At 56.2% G+C, this 23,009-nt stretch overlaps 1 protein-coding gene and 1 long non-coding RNA gene across 3 annotated transcripts in view; one reads left to right on the top strand and one right to left on the bottom strand.

Moving 5' to 3' along the window:
- Positions 1-11,115, bottom strand: part of SIM2 (SIM bHLH transcription factor 2) — a 37,065-nt gene extending 25,950 nt beyond the window's left edge. The window contains exons 1-2 of the mRNA XM_090288826.1: positions 10,761-11,115; positions 1,958-2,040 (exon numbers count right to left, since the gene is read on the bottom strand). Of these exons, the coding sequence (XP_090144952.1) occupies positions 1,958-2,040; positions 10,761-10,935 (258 nt within the window). The 5' untranslated portion in view covers positions 10,936-11,115. The remainder of the gene's footprint in view (positions 1-1,957; positions 2,041-10,760) is intronic.
- A 521-nt stretch (positions 11,116-11,636) lies between these two features.
- LOC150020538 (uncharacterized) lies at positions 11,637-19,668 on the top strand. Of its 2 annotated transcripts, XR_016509969.1 has the most exons (3): positions 11,637-11,748; positions 18,498-18,665; positions 18,875-19,668. It is a non-coding gene; the product is annotated as an uncharacterized LOC150020538 (long non-coding RNA). The 2 variants fall into 2 exon arrangements; XR_016509971.1 differs by lacking the exon at positions 18,498-18,665.
- The last annotated feature ends 3,341 nt before the right edge of the window (positions 19,669-23,009 follow it).

Below are 23,009 nucleotides of genomic sequence, written 5' to 3'. Positions count from 1 at the left end.
TCTACTCTCTCACAGAGTTTTGCTGCAAACATACTAAACTATCGTTACCTTTCCCTACGCTGGGGCTGAAATCAACGTCTTAATTAGAAGCCTTACTTTTCACGTCTCTGACTCGGCTCCAAGATATTTTCCCAGCTAAACTCCGTTTCAGAAATATAAACTACACAGCCATTTCTAAAGTTATCACATTTTGGCACATTTGGCATTCTTGCTTCACTCCGAAATCCTTAAGGAGATACGTTAATGACATCGGTGAGCCATATGAGTAAAAGAGAAAAATTATCATAATCAGATTCTGAAAGTTGCCAGCAGTAGCTAAAAATAATATCCTTAATGGAAAATGTTGGGTATGCGTTCACAGCCTCACATTTTGCTTGCCTGGGTACTAACTGCAAAGGCGCTCACCCACACACCCCTGCGGGATTAACTAAAGAAATGTACAGCGGAGGAACCTGAGGGTGTTTACTTTGCCTCCGGGTTTTAACTGGCACTTAGTTGTCCCCGATATTAGTGTCACTTATAACATGCAGGAGTATCTAACATGCAAAATCCCGGGCTCAGTGCTGGAGGTGAGCCTCGGGGGAGCGTGGGCCGCGCGGGAGGGACTCCAAGAGCCCCATTACCCAGGGCAGCCTCACCGTGAGCTTTCTGTTGTAAAAGCTTCAGGTTTCAAATATTCCCCGGATCTGCTCTTCCCCAGAGCATGCATTTTTAAAAAAATAAATCACACTAGGACATTCGGGGCAAAAGGGTTTTGAAAAGATCTGCTTTTCCAAAATGCTGAGCTTGTGGCTGATTCTGACCCAAGTCACTGTGTCCCGCCGCCAACTTTTTTTTTTTTCTTTTAAAGAAAACACAAAATAGAAGGAAATGCAAAATAGCTCTGGGTAGGCATTTTTCCCTGGCAGAGACAAATGACGGGAGAGGGGAATGAATCGGGTTGTTGATAAGGCTCTGCAAAGGGCATTTGAAAGACTCGGGGACGGGAGGCCTTGCTGTCCTCACCTAGCGCCGGCCTCCAACTTGGTTGGAATCCGCCCTGGAATTGGTGGGCCATGCGCACGACTGCTGCCCGCGGCCCAGACGCTGCGGCGGGAAATCCGAGGTCAGGGGCGCTTTAACAGGGGAGAACTAAATGGCTCTGGGCTGGGGGCACTAAGCAGTGGCCCACAAACCAAGCAAGGGCTCCCTCAGTGAGCCAGGTGACTCCAGAGGTTGCCCCAGGTCGTGAGCCCAAGGCTCAAGAGCTGGACCGCTTGCTGTGTGACCTCAGGCATGTTGCTTACTCTCTGTGCCTCAACTTTCCCCTCCGAGAAACAGAAATGGGGTTAAGACTGGAACCCCTTCTGGGTGGGTGGCTGAAGCCAGAGGATATCGTAAGATTTAGAACAGAATCTGGCTCATAGTAAATTCTCAATAAATGCCAGCTGTTAATACTTTATTGGTGATACTGTCTCTCCTTTTTTGCAACTCTTCCAAACACACTATTATCAGACGCTTTGGAGCTGCCGCGCTCTGGCTGAGCGCCCTGTGATCATTCCTTCTCTGGCTCCAGTGCCTGGCACGGAGCAAGCGCTCCGTAAAAAGTTCGCTGGGGGAAGTTAAGGTTGGAAAGGACTTAACCACGCCCAGAGGCGCCCTACGGCCTAGGTCTCCTCGGCTAAAGTCCCCGGGCTTAGGGGCGGCGAGGTGCGGGGTAGGCGTGGGGCCCACCCAGTGGCTGTAGCTGAGCTGAGTCCACAGGGGTCCGGAACTTGGGCGGGTGGAGCGGGGCCGGAGGGTAAGGAAATCCCTTGCCCCGAGGTCCAGGCACTGCGGGGCGACCTCCACAACCTGGTACTGTTTGGGGGGGGACCTCAAGACCGGGATGTCGGGGTCACAAGGGAGCACCACCCAGGCGCGGGCCAGGGCCGCTGGCCTCTGAGACCTCCACCCCCACCCAGCGCAGCGGCCGTACCTGCAGCAAGTGCGACCCCAGCTCCTTGGCAACACTGTCCAGAGGCCCGGCGCGGCTCGGCTGTCCCCATGCGTCTCCTAAACCTGCACAGGGGAAGAAAGCGAATCAGTGAACGACAGCAGCCGGCCAGAGACCAGGAGCCCCGCAGGGCGCCGGGAACCCCCGCACGCGGCGTCCAGCCCGCCCCCGAGGCCCGAGCGTCCCCTTCGCGCTCAGTTACAAACAAAAAGGCGAGAGGCGGAATTCCGGCCGAGGTGTCGCTTCCCAGCGCTGCCGGCGCGCACTGAGGCCGCCAGGCCCGAGGCTCGCGTGGGTCGCCCACGCGCTCACGACTCTTGACATGCTGTTTTATTATTTCAAATGCCACAAAGTAATCTAGTAATCTGCTTTGCTCAAATCAGGCATCCCTGTAGCCGAACGGGGATACTGATTTGACCCATAAATAATCTCCCAAGAAGGCCCCCTCCCTTCCCTGAGTCTCCAGCAACGATGCACTTTCCCAAAGACAGAGAAGCCCAGAGGAAAAATCCTCGCATTCCAGGAGGCAGCTTTCCCGCATTAAAAAAATAAAATAAAATAAAGTAAAATGAAACAATCTTTCTCAACCTCAGTAACCCTCGGACCCCGCAGCCCTCGCGGGTGCCCGGGGGCGCCATCCCCTTCCAAGCCAGGAAGGGGTTATCTGGGGCTCGGGGAGAGCAAACTCCATTTGCGCATGCTGCCGACAGGGGTGGACCGAAGTCGGTGAGAGCCCCTTATATACTCGACGTAAGGGAGCAGTCTAGCTGTCCCGTAATTAGGGTCCCCCAAGCCCCTCCGTTTCCTGACTGCACCCACCCCCAGGCCTGCTCCTCCCCATCCCCTCCGGGAAGGCCCGCAGTGCTGCAGAAAGTGCACCCGAGGAGAGACCGCCCTTCCCAGCAGACCCGGCCTCTCCTGCGCCCTCGGCCCAGCGGCTGTGACCCCAGAGATCCCAGGCTTTCCTCGCCGTCCTCCGGAGGAAGGGGTAAGCCCGCTGAGGTTGTCGGTCCCTACGGTCCTTCTGCGGGGGGGCCTGGCCAGCTACCCTCCAGTTCACTCTGCAGCCCCCGAGGCGAGGAGGCAAGGTGGCAGGCGAGGGCCGTGATCTCTGTCTCAGCCTGCACCCCATTCCCTTGCGTGGAAAATACGCCCCCAGGCTCCAGGCTCACTTGCATGCTGCCGCCCCAGACGCCAACCCATGTGGGGTGGGCTGTGGGTCCCACTGGCATGGCCACCTTCCCCCCATGATGACCAGCAGGTCAGACGGCTCCTGCCTGCTACACCTCCGGAGTTTGGGACCAGAGGCCAGAGCAGGACGCACGGGGTGGGAAGCCTCGTCCAGCCACCATGAGTCTGTGGCCCTAGAATTGCAGCCACAAAGCGCAGTCAGTGAATGGACAGAGTGGAGGGTCCGCCGGGCGCAGGCACCAGGGGTCTCCCTACTGTCCCTGAGGGAGCTGTGGCATCGCAGCTTCTGGTGGCTTCTGGTGGCTTTGACTCCAGAAGGTGGAAAATACATCCCCAGCATGAGGTTGCCATGGGGCCTGGAGCACCTGGTCTGGGGGTGGCTCTGGGCCCCCACAGAGGCTTTAGGGACCCTTCTGGGGAACTCTGCCCAGCAAGCATGAAAGGGGTGACCTTTTATTTCTCCTCCTGGCCTCTAGGAATGCGGCACTCACGCTGTCCTCCCCAGAAGGAAGTGGTTCACGTCCACATATCCCAAGTCCCCACATGGGATCCCGGCCCCTCAGCATCCAGGAACCTCAGGAGCTCACTGTGGCTGTGCCCCCAGTCCCAAGGACGACCACAGTGACCATAGCAGGATGCCACTGCGTCTCACCCGCAGGCCTCGCTCCCCAACACGCTGCCGGGGGCGGTGGCAGCATTTTCTCCACTCGACCAGAACTGGCAAGAACCAGAATGTTAAAGCCCCAAGCCTGAATGAAGAAAGAATGTCATAAAGACCAGGAATTCTGATTTCCAAACACAGACAGCTCTGCCCTGGTAACTGTCCTTTGCCCATTCTGGGTACTTCCCGGGATCTGGGCTGCACCACCCTTCCAGCTCCGTGGGGAAAGTCAGTGTGGCCTCCTGGCTTTAGCTTCTCGAAGAGCCCCTGCCAGGATACCTGGGAAAATCTGCACCATTGGGAATGAGCCCCAGACCACACTCCGCTGCCCAGCCCTCCTAACAGCCCAGGGGAAGGCTCTGGCCTCACATGCAAAAAGGCTCTGGGCACATGGGACCACTTTCCGTGTAATTGAGACACCCAGGTACTTCGAGGGAGCCTGTTCTCTTGCGTCATTACGATTTCCCCTACCATTTCCCAAAGCCCCGGTCTTGTGGAAGGAGGTTTAGTCTCAATGCTCCTTCTTCCTGACTAGGTGGCGGGGATGGGGGTGGGGGGCTGACCGGAAGCTCCCCTCAACTGTCCTTCCCGTGTCCCCTCACCCTGGGCAATGGCGCTGCCAGCTCTTCCACTAGAAACTGCTGTAGCTGAGGCCTTTTCACGTGGCCCATAAAAATCTCCTTTAGGCAGAAGGCAGCGACGAAATAAATTAAGGTTTGTGAACACTATGCCGGGGGCTCTGTGTGTGTGTGTGCGTGTGTGTGCACTCCCGCGACCCTCATCTGGACCTAACAAAGGGCTTTGTCTGAAAACGGGGGAGGGGGTGTAAGAAAAGGCTGGACCAGCCCTCGGCAGTCTGTCCTGCCTGAACCTGGGAGCCCTTCCACTCATCGATGGCAGCGCGGCCGCCGGAGTCCCAAGCCCAGCCTGTGGCTTCCCAGCCACCACAGTTTGGATCCCACTTGCCCCAGAGGTCTCAGCAGGGGGATCTTCTGGGGGGCTTCCTTCCTCTGGGGATCCCGATGACCAGGTCAGAGCAGAGGGGGGTCAGCTCCTGGGTCAGCAGGAGAGGGAGCCCAGCAAACCCTTGGCCTCTGAGGGCTTGTAGGTGCCTACACCTTTTGGTTCACCCTTGGCGGGCTGTTCAGTTTAAACCGCCAGGCCTCCTGCCACAGAAGCTACCTAAACATGTTCCGTCCTCCCTGGGTGCTGGGTCAGTCACTGGTCAGCCACCAGCTCTAGAGTGGCCGCTATGCCGGCGGCCACCTGGGGTTACCCTGGGGGGGGGGGCGCTTTGCCCTTGAGGCACAGGCCACAGACCGTTAAGGTGGGACCACATAAACAAGATGACTTCCCAGGGGAGGGGGCAGAGTTGAGGGGTTCCCTCACTGTGAGAGGGGCCAGAGCTAGTTTGCTCTTTCCTCTGGACCCAGGAGCAGAACTCACTGTGGCCGGTGACTGCCGTGTGCAGCCCCAGAGACATGGCCTGGACTTTGGTCAGAACTCCCCAGATGGACAGTGACCCTCCTGCTTCCTCAAGGGCGACCTTGGGTGTGTCTAAACCAGTGACAAACCGTGGCCATTAAATGGGGTCAGTAGCAGGGGCCTTACCCTGCCCTACGCTCCATGGAGAACAGGACCTGGGATCGTGAGAAACCCGGCCAGACCTTCGGGAGCCCCCCCACCAGCCCCACCCGCCTGTTTGCTCCTTTAAGAGGCCAGCTGGGCGGCTCTGCAAGGTCTGCTCTCAGGCAAGTGCCCTGACCACCAACCCTAATGTCTCACCCGTGAAATGGGGTTGTTGGGGGGTTAAATGAGCGAAACCCACAGCCCCAGAGGGAGAGCTGCTCCCAGGGGAGGCCTTGGTGCTCCCTGGGCCACCGCCACCGCCACCGTGGTCCAGCCTTTCCTCCGTCTCCCACTCCTTCCCTGCCTCCAGCCTTCTCCTCTGCCCCCCCCCCAAATACCACCTACCCTCTTCTCCGGAAAGGGGGTGTGATATTGAGGAGCCTGGCCTTTCCATGGTTGTGTGTCATCTGAGGTCTCAAGGTCTCGCTCCCTGTTTGCAAACCCCTCCCAAGTCAAGAAGCGGGGGAGGCAGGAAGAACTGGCTGGGTGCTGGGCCTCTCTCCCACCTGACCGCTCCCGCTCCTCTCCCCAGGCGAGGGAGCCAGCTTCTCACTGCGGTCACCCCACCCCCACATTCAGGGTCTGGGCGGCCACAGGGCGGCAAGCTGGGGGCTCCCTCCCTCTGGGGCTAGGCTACCGCAGGCATCAAGCCTGTGCGAGGCTGTAATGCGGAGAGCCGGGGGCTGGCCTCGCCCAGATGCTCCAGGGGAGCCCAGAGCTGGAGACGCGAGCCCCCAAGAAACTGCCACGTCCTGGTGTCCTCCCGGCACTCGGTCCTTCTCCTGCGTTGGAATGCTGCGTCTCTCCAGGGTCCCTGAAAAGCCTGGCCTTGCTCCGAACCATCTGCCACACAGTGAGCAGGGACAGGGTACAAAGGGGTCATAGGTAGGGGTGCCCCATGAAAGTCACGCAAGTGTGACAGGGGAGCGGAGGGAAGGGGGCTTCCGGCGAGACCCTGCCAGTGTGGTCGGTGCTCAGATGACAGACCGCAAGACTGGCCCCATCCACCCAATGCCTGCCCCTCAGACCATGAAGGATGGGATGAAGCCCCGGCCACTGCCCAGCACCAGGGCAGGCTTCCTTTCTGCGCCCTCGAGCACCCCGGGAACGGAATGTACAGCGCGTACGCTCCAGTTCCCAGCTGCCGGCTGCCAGGGCGCTGTGCCCCTGGGTCCCCCTTCACCCGCCAGGCTCATCCTGCTCCTCCATTGTGAGCTTCCCCTCCAGAACCCAGGCGCACAACCTTCCAAGTAGAGATGGGAGACGCTTGCAAAAATCCACATTAAAGAATAAATAAATCCATTTTAAAAATCCACATTATTTCAAGCTGCAGTACAGAGAGGCCTTGGATCTGTAACCTCAGGTCTGTTTCAGAGTGTCCTCGCTGAACCCTCTAAATCAGAATGTTTTGATTCCAGCAACAATTTCTAGGAGAGTGCCCCTCCTCCCCAGGGCACTGTGTGTGTGTGTGTGTGTGTGTGTGTGTGTGTGTGTGTGTCTGGGGTGGGGGAGGCCCTGCCTGAATCTAAATGAAGACAAATCCCACTGGATTAATTCAGGGCTCCAAAAGCACCGCCGCTGTATGTGAATGCTGTTCTCGCTGCTTTTAAGTCAAAGGCTGTGATAAATGTTCCGGTCCCTTCCTATCTTTCACCCACACCTGTCTTGGGTCTTCAGGTCTGGGGATAGGGGAGGAGGGGCTCTGTTTACACAGCCAGCCTCAGTTTCCAGCTGCGTGCCTGACCTGGGATCTCTGGCCAGCGGGGACCGCACAACCTGCCCCACTGATGGGGCTCATACCTCTACTCCCGGGCAGGGACCTGAGCCTCGGCATTGGCCGTGGAATTCCTGCAGCTCTGACTCTGTCCGACCTCCTGAGGCCCACTGCAGGCCACCCTGTGGCGGGACTGGCCCTGAGTCACCGTGCAGCTATGGACAGAGAACAGGAGAGTCTGCACACCCTGGGTGCTTCTGCGTTTCCAAAGTGCCCACACTGTGAAGAGGACAGGCAGACCCTGGGCACTGAGCACCCCACAGCCCTGTGTGCCCCCCCTTCCCAACCTCCCGTTAACTCTCCCAGTTTTCAACTCTGAGTCCACTCCCGCAGCCAGCCTTGCCCTTCCGCCCTCCTTCCCGCTCATCTGCCTCCCACTTCTTTGTCTGCTGTTGGAGGGGAGAAAATGTGGGGACCCAGCAAACAGTGAGCGGGTCTTGCCAGTCCAGGCGCTGAGTCCTCATGGGAGGCATTGTGCTGCAGAAGCCTCGTGGGGCTGGGGACTGGCCGCAGGAAGCAGCAGCTGGAGAGAGGACAGGTTAGACTTCCACTTGTAGGGCCAGGTTCCTCCCACTGACCCCAGGGACCCTGTGCAGCCATGGGGGTGCTAATGGGCCCATTTCACAGACCAGGAGACCGAGGTCTAGTGGGGCAGCTTGACACAGTAGAGCCTTGAACGGCTATAAAAATCACCACTAGCCCCAAGCCTAGGACTGGAACAGGCAGAGTCCACCTTGGCTCCTGTCGCCTTGCTCGGTCCCCTTGGGGCTCCTGGTTCCCTCGTCCTGCCCCGCAGACTCAGGAAGAAAGGAGCTGAGGGGGGAAGGCCCCTCCAGCTGGAGAACCTGGCTCACAGGCTCACTCTTGCCCCTGCTGCAGGACCTTGGGGACACCCAAGTGTGAAGCGTTTGTCTAGTGATTCTGCAGTTCCTTCCGACTCTGCAACTCTTTCTCTGTCCTATATCCTTCTTCACCCAGGGATCCGGCCTGCTCTGGGCCTATGGACAGAACAGCGAGGCTGCACTCTTCTTTCCATCCCCAGCCGAGAGCAGGCAGATCTGGAGCGCCAGCTGCTTGGGCCCTAAAACCTGCCTAACGCCCTCGCCCTGACCCCGGCGGCTCCCCCAGCTCTCTCCCAATCCCGCACGCCATCCCCAGCGCAGACCCAGTCCCCAGAACAGGTTAAATCAGTTCCGGCACCTCTTCCTCACCCCGCTCCTGGGAGCTACTAGAGAGGGGAGCAAATGATTTTGCATAATTGAGCTCTTTCTAAAGGCATCTTTCTCTCATCCCCTGGCACCCAGAGTCCAACTCCTTGCCCCAAACTGCTTTGAGGGAAAACAGTGCAGCTGCCCCAAGCTACGAGCCAGAGCTTCTGGGTGCAAAAGACTAGTCCAGAGGCAGCCCGTCCACGCCTCCAGGCCAGTACCCCCACTCCAGGGCTGAAGAAGAGGCTGGGTCAGAACCACGGCCTCCTCCGTCCCTTATCCATCAGGAGCCCCCCCAGGTTCCAGGCCGGTCCCAAACCCTAGGGTCAAACAGCTCCCTCCCAGACACTCCTGGAGTTGCAACCTTGATGCTCACCCCTGCAGAGCACAGGCCACCCCTCAGCCAGGCCACTTCTGAAAAGCACCAGGCTGGCACTCAAGACCAGGACCCCAGGTCCTGCAGCAGGTTCAGGGTCAAGCAATTCTGGGGCCAAGTGCCCAGAGACTCACTTTGCAGGGCTAGAACACACAGACCCAGGTTAAATACCTGCAGAAGCAGGATACCCACAGCTTCCTAATTTTTAGCAGGCTTTCCTGGAAAACCCACAAACAGCATGTGGCTTACAATCAGCTCGCTTTCTCCAGACCTGGCTTTTTAACTAATTTCTGACTTATTTGAAATCATCAGCAATGGGGCAACTAATCACATAATCTTCAAATTCTTTCTCTGTATGTTTTTATTTCCAATGGGGACAGGGGAGGCGGGTGTCCTGTCGGGGCCTACACCTGCCTTGTAGCATTCTGATAAAGAAACAGCTCAGGGGAGCAAACCAGTCACCGCCATTCCTTCCCAGGTGGGAAGGATTCGGCCAGGGTGAAATCTAATTCTCTTTCCACTTTCACTGAAACCGAAACTGCAGAGGAATCATCTGTGCTTCTAGGGTGGGGGGTCACCCTTGGTTGGACAAAATAGTCACCACTGGCCAACAGTTCCACGCTTGATCAGGGTTGGGAAGGGAAAGAACTCCAGCTAGGCTCCGGCGGGCAGGCCACGGCCTTCTGCTACCAGGAAGAAATCGCCCCGTGGGTGCACGGCCCAGCCGGGAGGCACCGCGAGGCCTGGCCAGGGCTGCAGAGCTGGAGGTGGCAGTGGCAGACAGCCCTCACCGCTCCACCTGGGGGGCGGCGTGCAGAGCAGCTCCAGGCCCAGAGGCCATTTCCACAAGCCGAGCATTGCAGACCAAAAAGCGTCAAGCTCACAGATGCCCGGCCGGGACTGCCTCTGTGGACTGCGGACCCTCTAGTGCCTTGCTGGGGAGGTTTTCTCCCTACTTCTGCATCGGCTTCTGGGGCTGCCCGCCGCCAGCCACCACCCCAGAGGTGTGGGGCACCCATCGAGCCAAGTGTCAGGCCCTCTGGCGCTAGGCCTCAGCATCCCCACAGAGGACAGTCACGCTGCAGGGGGATTGCTTTAGAACCACCAGGACACTGGAAGCCAATGCTGCGGTGGCCGTGCCTCCCAGTCCTGCGGGGCCCCACCTGGCTGCTGGGATCACCCGCAGGCCTGCCGAGTGCTGGCGGGCAGTGCCGGCCGGAACACCCCACCACTTCTTATCACTGCGGGTGCTGGGCCCATGGGTCCCAGAAACCCTTGCCGACCATGGCACCCGCCCCCTGGGTTTGTAATTCTCATGCGGAGGGGGGAGACCGTGCTTAGGCCCGCCTGCCACTTTCCAACTAATCGCCTCCCTCTGGCTCCTCCCGGGTCCGGCTGGAAACTCTCTCTCTCCTCCGCCACCCTCCCGAGTCCCAGCCCGAAGGAAGAGAAGCAGAGAAGAGGCGGCCCGAGAGACCCGAGTCTGAAGCCTGCCCCCCTACAAGCGCTCCGCTGGGCGCTGGGGCCTGCAGGCCCGGCCTCCGCACGGAGCAGCAAGTGCCCTTCACTCCCCTAGGGGTGCACACGCTTCCCCCCACGCGCGAGAGAGAGACAGAGAGAGAGAGAGAGAGAGATGAAAGAAGGAAAAAGTAAAAGTGTGTGTGGGGGAGTTAAATGAGGAAAGGAAAGAAGGAAGAACCGTTGGCCAGGATGAAATAACACGTTCACAGGTCAATTCTCGGTCCGTCCCAGCCCAGCCTTGGACCAGGAGACAGTTTGGTATCCGGTGCCCCAGCGCCCTGGCCCCTCTCTTGAGCCGGAACCCCCCCAAAACCTCCTGGCGCGCCCTCCCCTAGACGCCCTGGGAGGATGAGGCGGCCCCTCCGGACCCGCTTGGGCCCAGGCCGCCGGCTTCCCCGCGTTCCCGCTACCCACGGCGGCCTCACCTTCGGGAAAGACCGCGCGCATCTTCAGGTAGCTGGTGGTGAGTCGGATGATGGACGCCTTGTCCAGCTGCGACGTGATGGCCGACGGCAGCGGGAGCAGCTTGGCCAGCTCATAAAACTCGCCGTTTTCCTTCTCCCTCCTGGTCTTGGCCGCATTCTTGGACTTCTCCTTCATCGCGCCTCGGCTCCGGGCATATTAGCCCCGGCCGTGCTCCAGGCCCGCGCAGCCCCGCTCCGGCTGCAGCGGCGGCGGGGGTAGGGAAGGAGGCGCCGGGGCCCGGAGAGTCGGGGCGCCGACCGCGGGCAGGTGCGCGGGGCCGGCCCGGGGCACCGAGACGCTTCTCCGCAGCCGCTGCCCGAGAGCTCGGCGCAAGCCAGCGGCAGCCTTCTCCGGGCTCGACTGTCCCGTGGCGACTGGAGCCTCGACTTCTAGCTGGGTTCTCGCTCTTCCTTCCTCCCTGTTTTCTCCTGCGCCTCGGCTTTCCGTAGGGATGGAGAGGGGCCGGCGAGGAGGCGGTGGTGCGGTTTAGTCCTCGACCGAGCGCTCGCATCCGCTGCCCCGAAGCCCCTCCGGGCTGGAGGGCGGCAAAGGCGGCGGCGGCCGCGGAGCCATGGAGCGGGAGGCAAGCGGAGGGAGCCGGGGCGTGGGCGGCTGGGCCGGGCCCGGGCGCGCTCTCCTGCCCTCCCTGGCGGTTTCCTGTGCCTGGAGACGCTGCGCCCGGAGCCCGCGATCTGTCGTGGGGCGCAGCAGCTCCGTGGTCCACGTGCGACCGAGCCGCGTTTGTTTATGGCGGACCCGCCTTCGGGCGGAGCGCTGGGCCACAGCAGCCTGGGGAGGGGGAGTCGGGGGGAGGGACCGTGGCGGGGGCGGGGGCGGGGGCGGCGAACCTCGCCTCCCGACTCCGCCGCGGCCCGGGAGTCACAGGCGCGCCTTAGCGTCGTGGCCTCCAGGGACTCTCCCCGGGGAGACCGGCTCGAGGAAGCCCCGGTGAGTGCACAAGGCGCGCCGCGGGCCCTGGCGAGAGGGCGCGGGACCTGGGCGCTCGGAAGGGCGCTGGGAGGAACGAAGGAGGGAGGGAGGGAGGAATGCCACGACCTTCTCTGCGGCAGGGGAGGCTGCGCGACCCTCCGGCCCAGTGTCCGGCCGGGGGTGACCGAATCCTCCGAGAGCGAGCTGGCCCCTCGCCCTCACCCTCCGCAGGTCCCAGAGCCTAAGTGGGGGAGGCCGGCAACGAAGAGCACCCCCCGCACACCATCCACCTTAGGAAAGAGCGCGTGAAAGGCTCCGAAGTGTCCCTTCTGCCCTTTCTCTCCTTGAAACTCGTGAGCGAAAGGAGATTGGCACCTTACCCGGAGTGGCCGGAGGCCGCGGGGACGCTCGGGCCGCGGGGAGGGAGTAGGTCGGGGAGCCGAGCCTCGTGTCCAGGCCTCGCCCAGGGCGGCGGAGGGCACGGGGCCCACAGCCCGGGCTCCCGCAGCCCGATTCAGCGCAGCCGAGATTTAGAGGAATTGTAGCTGCGGCAGGAGCTTCAGGCCGCGGAGCGAAGATGTCGGGCGAGCACCCGTGCGCGCCACGGTGATGGGGCCGGAGGCAGTGGCACTAGGGAGACGCACTTAGAGACGCGGCCATAGGTGTCCCGGCACTTTCCCTCACTGCCGCACTGGACCGAAAGAATCCTCCTGTCCCGCCTCCCCTGTCTTCCCACCTCCGCCCTGGTGTCTGCAGTCCCGGGGGGTGGGATCCTCCTTCCATCCCGGTTGCACAAACCCCCGCCTCTTTTAGGAGCCTGAACCCTCCAGTTGCCTTGCAGACCTGTGCGCAGCTTCCCAGGGGCGTGGGGTCAGGTGGACGCAGTGCACGGGGTACTGGGGATCCCTTGGCGACTAGGGCTGTGGGACTGTGGGGCTCCTGATTTGGGGGTCGGCGCGAGGCGGTGAGACTCCGGTGGCTGCCGGCCCGGCGCTGAGATCTCTGTCCCTGGTGCCACCTCACTCTCCCGTCTCGGGAGGAGCCTGCTGCTCAGGGAAGTCACGGCCCGACAATGACTTGGTACTCGCCTCTCTCCCCTGCGCCTTCAAGATACAGCCGGCGACCCCCGTTTCTGTTGCAAGCTCTCCTGACCTTTTTCAAGGATCCCTTTGAAGGTCACGCGTGCTTGGGCCGTGGGTGCGTCGTAGCTTCCTCGGTGGGGGGAACAATGCATGGACCCAGACGCGGCCCCCATCTGGCCCCACACCCTGCAGTCTTGGTCTTGGCTCGCGGGGCTGGTGCTCGGAAAGCAGGAAGCCGAGTTTCAGAGTTGGTGGGGAACGCCAGGAGCACCCAGGAACCGGTACTTTCCCTTGGCGTTTTGGATTCAGGAGCGCTTTCCTCTTTCCAGCAGTGGGTGAAGAAGATCAGGGCCACGCTCGAGCGTCGCTGGTAGGTCGTGCCCAGACGGAGCGCTCCCGGTTCGATTCCCCGCCCCGAATCCCGCGCGGGGCTGTTTGAACCGTTGTTGGCTCGGGGCTTCCCGGAGAAGGCTTCGTCGCCACTGGCGCAGGCCGCCCCAAGTGCGCTCGCTCCTGCCCCAGCCTGGCTTCGGGAGGATTTAACGGTCTCTCACCCCCATGATTTCCGATCCTCAATTATGGACCCGGGAGAATTCCTCCCGGGCTTGAAAGGGATTACCCAGATCGCAGGAACATGGCTAAGTGGAAGCGGGAGAAACCCGACAAATAACAGGTACAGGAACCTTTCTCAAATCAAATTTCCCGGATTTTACGGGAAAGCTAGTTAAGAGCTCGCTACCCGGTTTTCGCGCGGTGGCAGCCGCTGTCATCGCACCCTGGAGACCAGCGCGAATCGCGTGGTTTGAGAGGTGGCGTACGGCGTGTCTGGAGACTCGCAGATGGGTGTGGAGGACACTTTCAGGCCCAAAGCCTGCCCCCGCAGATGCCCAGGTGGACAGTGTGGACCTCCACCCCAATGCATCCATTCAATGCACACCCACACAGCGATGGCGGGTCTCCCATGCGCCACCTTTTGCTACTCAGCGTCCTCGGGCACAGACCTCAAAATTTCCCAGGTGGGAAGGATAGTGCTGTCTGCGTGGAATAGTGAAGAGCCCCACTCCACCCCACCCCCACCCCTGTGCCTGGTTGGGGCCTTATCCGGGCTCTGTCTACCTCAGACCAGGCCACTTACCACCGGCTAGAAGCTCGGTATAAACTGGGAAGAGCACTAAACACGTGCTATCTGGAGTGATCAGGAAGATTGTAGGTGGCTTCCGACTGGGACACCTGCTGCGTGTCCCTGACTCCTGGGCTCTTTGTGTGGGGAGTGCCTCCCTCCTGGTCTATGCTTTTGGCCTAAAGCCGGGCACCTTGTCCAGAGCAAGGAGACCAGCCTTTGGAGACTCCGTGGAGACGCATCACCCAGGACTGGGTTCCTTATGACCAGGCAAGAGCCTGCAGAATCTGGAATGATGGGATGTTGGGGGCAGGACGAGGATGGGTGGGAAGAGGGTTGCCGCGCACTTGATGCCCAGAGCTTCCAGCAAGGGGCTTGCTTGCCCGGCGCCCTCAGCCCCAGCAGGCCCTGCTTCCCGCATTTGGGAGCACCCAGAGGCTCACAAGCGCGCCTCTGCATATACCCCTCGCCTCTTAGAAATTTTCCATTAGGAAACTGATCTGGAAGAAATTGAGGCCCCAAGAGGAAAGGGGCGGGCCCAGGCCGCCCCCACATCTGCTTGGATTTTCTGCTTCAGATGCTCCGCAACTGTTCTTCCCCAGGCTGCGCGCAGCGCCTACCTGAGGCCCATCCCCCGCGGAAACCGGCTTTCCCGTCAGATCAAGGGGAAAACGCGCAGATGTTCCACGCGATGGGCTGCTGGAGAGGTTGCTGCAGTGGCAGAAGGGGATCAGAGACTTGGTCACTAACGAGGTGGGGGAAGGCTTCTTCCATTCTTAGCAGGAGATGCGGGGGTGTTGAACCTCAGAAGTGATGTTTAAGGAGAAATTCAACTGCTGGAGCAAACCCAGGCAACAGATAATCCAGGGTTGCTGAGATTAGAATCTATTCGATTCCTAACCCCTGGTCTACACAGATATGGTTCCTGCAGAAATCCTTCCTATGTCCAGTACTCTATAACTGTTTCATGGCTGAGAACCTTTTTCAGTCTGACCTATCCAAAGAGTGCTTTGGCTTCTCACTTCTTTCCTCCTGTAAGTCCCATGGAGATATCACCAATTTTTCCTTTTCTGTTACTCCCAGAAAAGATCAGACAAGAACAACATTACTACTCTTTGTGAAAAGTAATTCCAGGTATCCAGAGTAATTTCACAACCATTCATTCCTCCAGAGGTCAAGACAATAACTGCTTCTGCTCACTCGTTGGGAGTGGTAGAGGGAGTGAAGTTATCTTTTTGCTGTGTTATTTTAAATTCTTTCACTGGAAGTCACGCCATTGGAGAAGGTGTTTGCTTTTAGGTTGTAGACGGCTCTCTGATGATCTGGTTACGTGGCAGTAACTAGAGTAGCTCCACCTTCGTGCCCTGGGCCCCGGACCCTTAGTACCAGAGCATTCGGCCTTGGCAGGGTGTCTCGGCCTGGCTGGGGGTGGCGGTGGCAGACAATGAGAGGAGGCACCCCAGGGTGCTTGCTTGAGGCTGATTCTGCCATCCGGGCTTCGGAAAGAGCATCATCCTTCTCTTGGACTCAGTTGTCCAGTACCCTTCCAGGTCTGGGATTGGAGGCCCACCTGGCCGCACCTCCTGTCCAACAGAGGGGGCAGCTGCCACCTAATTCTCTCCCTCCCTCGAGGCGATGCATTTAGGGGAACAAAAACTGTTAGTGCCACTGGTAATTAATTACAGTGTTTTGCAAGGTCCCTGAGCGAGGGCCACACGGAGCCACCAAAACTGCACCGGTTTTGGGTAAAAGGCAGCCACAATTTTTTCTAATTTTTCCTAGGGGTGGGGAGGTAGCCCTTTCCTCTGCACTTTCCTTGCCCGCCTCCTAAGCCTGGCCCAGCTTTGTCCCCAAACTCTGAGAAGGTGCCGAGGGACTTGGCACCCCCTCCCAAAGCACAAAGACAGCCAGTGTCCTCTGGGGGTGGTGGGGATCCCGCTGGGGCGCACGCAGCGCCCTGTGCCCAGGATCAGCGATCAGGGACCGGCCAGGCATACCCGGCTGCGGGAGAGGGGAGTACAAGCGTCCTGTGCTGACCTCCTCCCACTCCTCCACGACCAGGCAGCGTGGAGCTGCATGGACTATGGGAGGGCTTTGTGCCGGGCTTCACAGAAACACCGCCTCAAAGTCCTGGTTCAGGGAAAGGCCGCCCTTCCATTCCCCGCGAAGCCACTCTTTTCGCCTCCAGCGAGCCCCAGGTCTGGAGGAGTCATGATCTGGTGTGAGCTGACACTCCTCAGTGGTTTTATCAATTACACAGCACCCTGAAATCTGAACACCAGCTAGGTCACTAACAATGGCACCGAAACCGCCTTTCTAAAAACATCGAACAGAAAAGTTTCTTAAAAATAAATAAATAAACAAACACCTATCCACCAGAGACAAATATTTTTGCACATCCAAGAAAGCACAAACACGATGGCCTTCAGGTTTGTCTTTTTCTAGCAGGTGATACTAGTAATAGCCAACCCTTAAGGCTGATTATCAGCTGGGGCTATTATAGTACTTTGAAGACACCAACTCGTTTCATTAACATAAGGGGGCTATTTGCAAAGCAAAGCAAGCACTGGGGAACGTTCCCCTTAATCTAAACAAATCCGTAGGAAGAGGGGCGCTAATTCATTCGCGGTTTAGCAGAGAAAGTTACAGAAAAGCCTGCGGGCGGGCGGGCCGGACTGGCTCCCTCCAGCGGGGCCTGGGCGTGCGCTGCCGCCCAGACCCGGGGCTGTGAGCATCTTCCCGCTTCGTGCGGATTCCTTCTCTTTTCTTTAAAAGGTTGGCGTAGAAAGCGGGATTCCTGAGAGCTGTTCTCCGGGAACACGATCTCCCATCGGGGTGGAGAAGGAAGCGGCGCCCACAGCAGAGGGCCGGCCTGCGTAAGAGGTGCCGGGCGCGCCAAGGCCGGGCTTCAGATCCGAACGGCGGCGGGGCCGCGCGGGAGGCCGGGCGCGGAGGCCGTGGAGGCCCCCTCTGCCCGCCCTTCCCTCCCGGGGCCGAAAGCCGGCTTCGGGAGTTCCAGGGCACGCTCGGGGACAAGGGTGGCCCGAGGGCGGCCGGAAGGGGCCGAGCGTCAGGCCTCCCCAGCGCCAGAGGTCTTAATTCCACAGCGGGGACTGGGGACTCCTGCTGCCGGCGCTGGGTGCAGGCGCCGCGGGGCGTTGTCTCCGGCGTACTCGGCGGCGCGGTTCCCGCCTTTGGGTCGCAGTCTCGGACGGCTCGCAGTGGCAGCGCGTCCCGGGCCAGTTGGCGGAAGGGGGCGCAAGGCGCACGGCCGCAGGAGGAGCCGGGTAGGCAGAGAGGGTGGGGGGCTCCGTGAACCCCGCGGATCCGAACGCACGGGAGGGGGGTGTCACCGCAGACGCGGGTGCGGGGCTCCTGAGCACGCGCGCGCTCAGTGCTGACGGCGGGGGCGCAGGGTGCACTGCGAGGTCTCGCTGCGCACCGCTGGGCGGTGTGCTTGACGCTCATACGCGGATGGGGCCGTGTGGAATTCGTATCCAACTCCCATCTTCTCCCCACTCGGCTCGCTGGACCTCTGCTTTCCTCTGCTCCGCAGGCTCCCACCCCCAGTTCTTTCCAGCCATAAAGTAGGGATCAGAGGGAGCGGGCGGGAGAGAGCGGGACCCGGTGCGTGTGGGTATGTGGGTGGGGGCTGTCTGGTGGGTATTAGGGGCTGGTGCTTTCATCTGGGCTTCGCTAAAGCCCCCTGAGCCAACCCCGGCTGGCGCGCACGAAGACCACCCAACCGAGCTGAATTTTCAGAATTTGTTGCGCTGGCAGCTCAGCCGCTGGGGGTGGTGAGGGTGGTGGACCTGCAGTGGTCCGGGGTTGGGGAAGGTCCGACTCCGCTCTACCGTCTCTCTCCCAATTTTAACTGCCGGGAAACAGAATTCCCTTCAGGTGCCAGATCAAATAACCCCGACAAAGGAGGTGCGGGGCAGGGCACATCTTCGTATAAAACGAAAGACTCAAAATGAGCACTTTTTCTTAATTCAGGAGTATTTTCCCTTGGACAAATAGGCTAGCTGATAAACCTCGGCGTCAACTGAAACTGTGTGATCCCTGAATATTTTTGGCCCCAACTCCAGAACCGTCTTCACTTTTTTGGAGGCGGAAACAAAATATCGCGCCCACGCTCCTTTCGCCCTGCGGTGTAGACAGACATTGTTTAATCTGACTACGGAATTCTCTGTGCTTGGCTCCCAGAAGCTTTTGAACCAGGCGGGTGAGCCCTCCGGCGTCTTCCTAGCTGGAGGCCCAGATAGTCCCGTTGTGGGAAACGTTCACTTCGCTTCCTTCTCCACCAGAGGGGCGGCCAGGGTGTGAGTGTGCGCTGGCTCGAGGGAGTCGCGCAAGAGGTGCTCCTTCGATCCCACGGCCGAAGCCAATTAAACCGCTTCATTAGGGAAGGGTGACAGTCGGAGTTTCAATCTCCCCTTTCATTTTGGAGAATTCCTACCATTGCAAGGCCCAGACCCGGGCGTGGGGGTTGGGGCTGTGGGACTGAGAGGTGGGTACTTGGAAGAGGTTATTGAGAAATCCAACTTTTGAGTAATTACAAGCAGGCGTTCGGGAAAGAAAAGCACAGAAGCGAAAGGGAACGCTGTTGGGGGACAGACGATGTTGGCTGTTCCTGGGGACACAACAGGCTCCGTGTTCCACGTTGTCTGAGCATTCAGCCCTGTGTACCCGGAGGTGACAACCTCAAGCAACTCTCAGGCACTGGAAACAAGGTAAAAGGCACATCTGTGGATCTGCTTTCCTTGCTGGATAGTTGGGGGCCAGGGGGGAGGAAGATCATCGCCATTTTTACCCATGCCCCAATAATTTTAGTGTTTATTGAAGTCCACTTAAAGTAATTGACCAGAAAATACCTGCCTCCTTAAGCAACATTCAGGGTGCTCCCTTGAAAGCTAATTGACTTATTTATATTTCTGTTTAGTCTGATGCCAACACCATCATTTTCGGAGAAGCTGTCAACTCTGACAAATGGAGCAAAGTGGAAGCCGGAGAGCTGCACCTGCGGAGTGCTGGGATTCCAGAGCCAGCCTGGCCTCTGTTCCGCAGGAATGCTGTGCTTGGACCCTGCTTGATTGTCTGACATCCGGCGGTTGGATTTTCTGAAAGTAAGTCCCAGAAATGGAAATTCCTTTGTGCAAACATTTTACTATCCGAGTGGCCTGGATGGAGCCAAGAGGCCAGGGTCCTTCCTGCTATAGACATAGCAGGTCTGGTAAAGGCTGAAAACCTTCCACGGAGGGTAGAAAAGCAATAATTTAGACACACAGAGAAAAATTCCTAGCTGGAAGAAGAAAAGAAGTTACAAAATTCATACGTTACAAAATCCTTGGAACATGATTTGACAGTGAATGTATTTTTCTACTTATGCATGTTGATCTGAATGTCTCAGTGACCCTCGGCGGGTGTGAATCACAAGAGTGGGTCTCAGCAAGATGACGGATGGGTCTTTTCGGAATCCATGCTTTCAAAGTGATTTTCTGTGTTGGCCGTGGAAGCTGCTTCCCTTTAGATACTTGATGGGATGGTTGTCAAGGGAACCTTGGGTAAAATTTCTCAGGAGTGTCTCTGAAAACATTATTCATAATTAAAAAGTGATTCATAGAAATCACCAGAAAAATTATGGCAAGTTATGTTCCAGCGTGTTCTTAGGCCATGTGGAATAAATAAAATGATTAAGGTCTGGTTGGGCAGTACTGCCTCCCAGCCTTCCTCTGACCGTGACCTGCTAGAGCTTCATAGATGTGACAGCAGCCTGGGGGACATGAGCAGAAGGACATCTGACATTCCCCTGTATTGATAATTCAAGTTATAATTCCATCCCTTTAAAGACCCCTGATAGTATATATTCCAAGAGATGGGTTAGGTAGCATGAAAAAGAGTATCTTTAATAACCTTAGGATTTTTTAAAAGGGGAAATACACTGTGGAAATCCCATGTAATAGTCTGATCAATGGAAGAACCCATTGGGACCTAGACCCACCTGGTCATAGACGAGCTGAAGTTCAACAGGGTTTTGGCAGCTTGGTGAGATTCCCAAGACTGCCCCAGACTTTGCTTTGCAGGGAAAGGCAGTACATTGAGGTCCCAAGGTTTTAGCCATAGAGAGGTCCTCAGCTGGTAGCTGTGTGGATTTGACTGACCACTGCCTCCTCTTCCTGTAGGGATGTAGGGCAGGGCTTGTCAAGACTGTTTAGTAGCCTGCAGTGCTTAGTGCAACTGCCTAAAGAAAAGCATTGGGTTTATATCTAACCTTCTTTGGTGAATTGTGACAATATATATCAGCTGTTGATGTTTATTTATTTTTAAAAGATTTTATTTATTTATGTTTTAGAGAAAGGGGAGAATGAAAGGGAGAAACATCAGTGTGCAAGAGATATATCAATCAATTGCCTCTCGCACGTCCCCAACTAGGGACCCAGCCCGAAACCCTGGTATGTGCTCTGACTGGGAATCGAACCAGCGATCTTTTGGTTCTCAGGCCAGCACTCAGTCCATTGAGCCACAGCAGCCAGGGCTGATACTTATATGGAGAATTGTCATTTAATAGGTCAGGTGACTTATTAAATAATCCAGCATGAGCTGTGGCTCTTACTAAAAACTACTCCCAATTTCCAGCCCCATGCAAACTTACTCTGACGGTCTGTGGCGTGACTTATCAGGCCACTGTAGTCCTCTTTACAGTCAGCTGATTTGCAGGCCTGGGTGGTGAGTCACCTGGCATGTGAAGGTGGCTAAAACACAGGCTGAGGGCTGAGTGTTCCAGGCACTCATTACTCATGTGCAGTTAGAGCGGGACTCACTTCGGAGCAGCCTGTTTTACCCAACAAAAGGAATGCAGCTCTTTGACTCGGGGAGTCCTCACCCACTCCTACTTGCACACACCCCATTACTCATTCAAGAAACATGTGTGGCCACAGTGTGCCAGGGAACCCACCAGGCATTCGCATGATAAAAAGAGTTCCTGCCACTGAGGCCGCTTAGTCCTGATAATGACTTTGAGAATCTGGCCTGCTAATGTGTTTTAAGGGTCTTAGAAATGTTTGCAGCTTTGGAACACCTAATTCTATTTCTGATCATTTATCCTATGGAAATCATTTCTAATATGAAGAAGCACTCCTCCCCCTGCCATGAATATTGTGTACAAGCTTAAATGTACAAGCTTTGGTGTCAAGTTTAGGTTTGGCTTCTCTTTAAATCTCAGTTTTGCTATCTGTCCAATGGGGATACTAGCTACTTCTTAAGGAGGTTATGAGTGTTAACTAAAAAGTGAATGACATATATAAAAAAGGTGTAGGAGAAGGGAGTATTCAATTAACTATTATTATTGGCATTATTATCACAGCATCATTTATAATAGTAAGTGTTGGAATATTTATAATATCAAAATAAATGGACAGGAGTTGATGAATTAAGTGTTGAGATATATATATGTATAGGGATGGACAAAAGTAGGTTTACAGTTGTGAGTACACAACACGTAGAGTTTATTCTTGTTATTACTTATTAATTATTGTATTATTTTCCATACAAACAACTGTAAACCTACTTTTGCCCACCCCTATATTTAATGAAAAGTTATACAGCTATTTTATTTATTAAAATTTTATTCTAAAGATTTTTTCATTAGTTAATTAGTTAATTTTTTAGAGAGAAGGGAAGGGAGATAGAAAGAGAGGGAGAGAAACAGCAGTTGGTTGCCTCACTGGCATGTGCCCTGACTGGGAGTTGAACAGGCATCCTTTTGTTTCGCAGGCCAATGCTTAACCCAATGAGCCACACTAGCCAGGGAAGCTATTTAAAAAGACTGAATGATTATAACAACATGATATAGATAAATACCTTCCTAGAGTACAGAGCCTGGAGAACTGGCAATCGTATTTTCCAGACTCCCTTGCAGCTAGGGTTCCCGAAATGACTTAAGTATAGCCAATAAAAGTACTTAGTTGAGAAGTAGAGTGAAAGTCATACTCCTGTGGCTTTTGTGGTTCTTGCTGGTAGGCATGACGTGTGCGTGGGGGCGAGAGCAGTGTTAGCAGAGGTCCCAATGGCATCGCTCTCAAGCCAGCAGTTCCAGTGGTAGTTTTCCAATCCCTGGATCACTGCTAACAGGGGCATTGCTGGACTCATCAGTCACAGTGTCAGCTTCCTGGCCCCCCACCTTCCTGACCTATGCCAGCTGCTACCCTGGCCTGTCAGTTCTGCAGTGTTGTCCAGCCTGGAGAGCCTCTTCTCCAGTCCTTCCAACAATCTTGGAAACACCAAAGTCCTTCCATTAAATCTCTTTCTGCTTAAAATAGCTCAAACAACTTCTGTTATTGGCAGCTAAATCCTGTCTGGTCTACATTGAAAGTCATGCCAATACAATAAAACTCTGCCTATTGAATGATCACCATTAAGTAAAACAACAAAACTATATAGAAAGAAGAACCAGAAGGATATTGTTTAAAATGTCAATAGTGAGTATCTTTGGGTAGTACAACTATGAATGATGGTTCAATTTACTTTTGATTGCCTCCATTTTTTCTTTTTAAAAAATAGGTTTATTGAGGTATAATCATATACCATATAGTTCACCCATTTAAAGTATACAATTCAATGGTTTTTAGTATGTTCACAGCTATGGGCAATCATCATTACAGTCAATTTTAGAACATTTTCATCTCCTTAAAAAGAAACCCCACTAGCTATTAACTCCCTAACCCGACCCCACCACCAGCCCTAAGTGACCACCAATCTTCTTTCTGGGATTTCATATGGATAGAACCATATGGCGTGTGTGCTTATGTATGGCTTATTTTATTTCGTATAATGTCTTCACAGTTCATCTGTGTTGTAATATTTATCAGTACTTCACTCCTTTTTATGGCTGAATAATATTCCGTTGTATGGATTAGACCATATTTTGTTTATACAACTGCACATTTGAGTTTTTCCACTTTTTGGCTGCTATAAATAGTGCTGCTATATCTCTCCAACTTCCTTTTTGCAATGTAGCAATTTTGTGATAAATATTTAGTAAATTTCATAACAAGGAAAATCTGGCTTGAGTAATTATT

Source organism: Furipterus horrens, unplaced genomic scaffold (genome assembly GCF_987537825.1).
Source record: "Furipterus horrens unplaced genomic scaffold, mFurHor1.1.pri manual_scaffold_1, whole genome shotgun sequence".
In the NCBI taxonomy this organism is placed as follows: domain Eukaryota; kingdom Metazoa; phylum Chordata; class Mammalia; order Chiroptera; family Furipteridae; genus Furipterus; species Furipterus horrens.
This window is presented reverse-complemented; position numbering and strand designations above follow the sequence as displayed.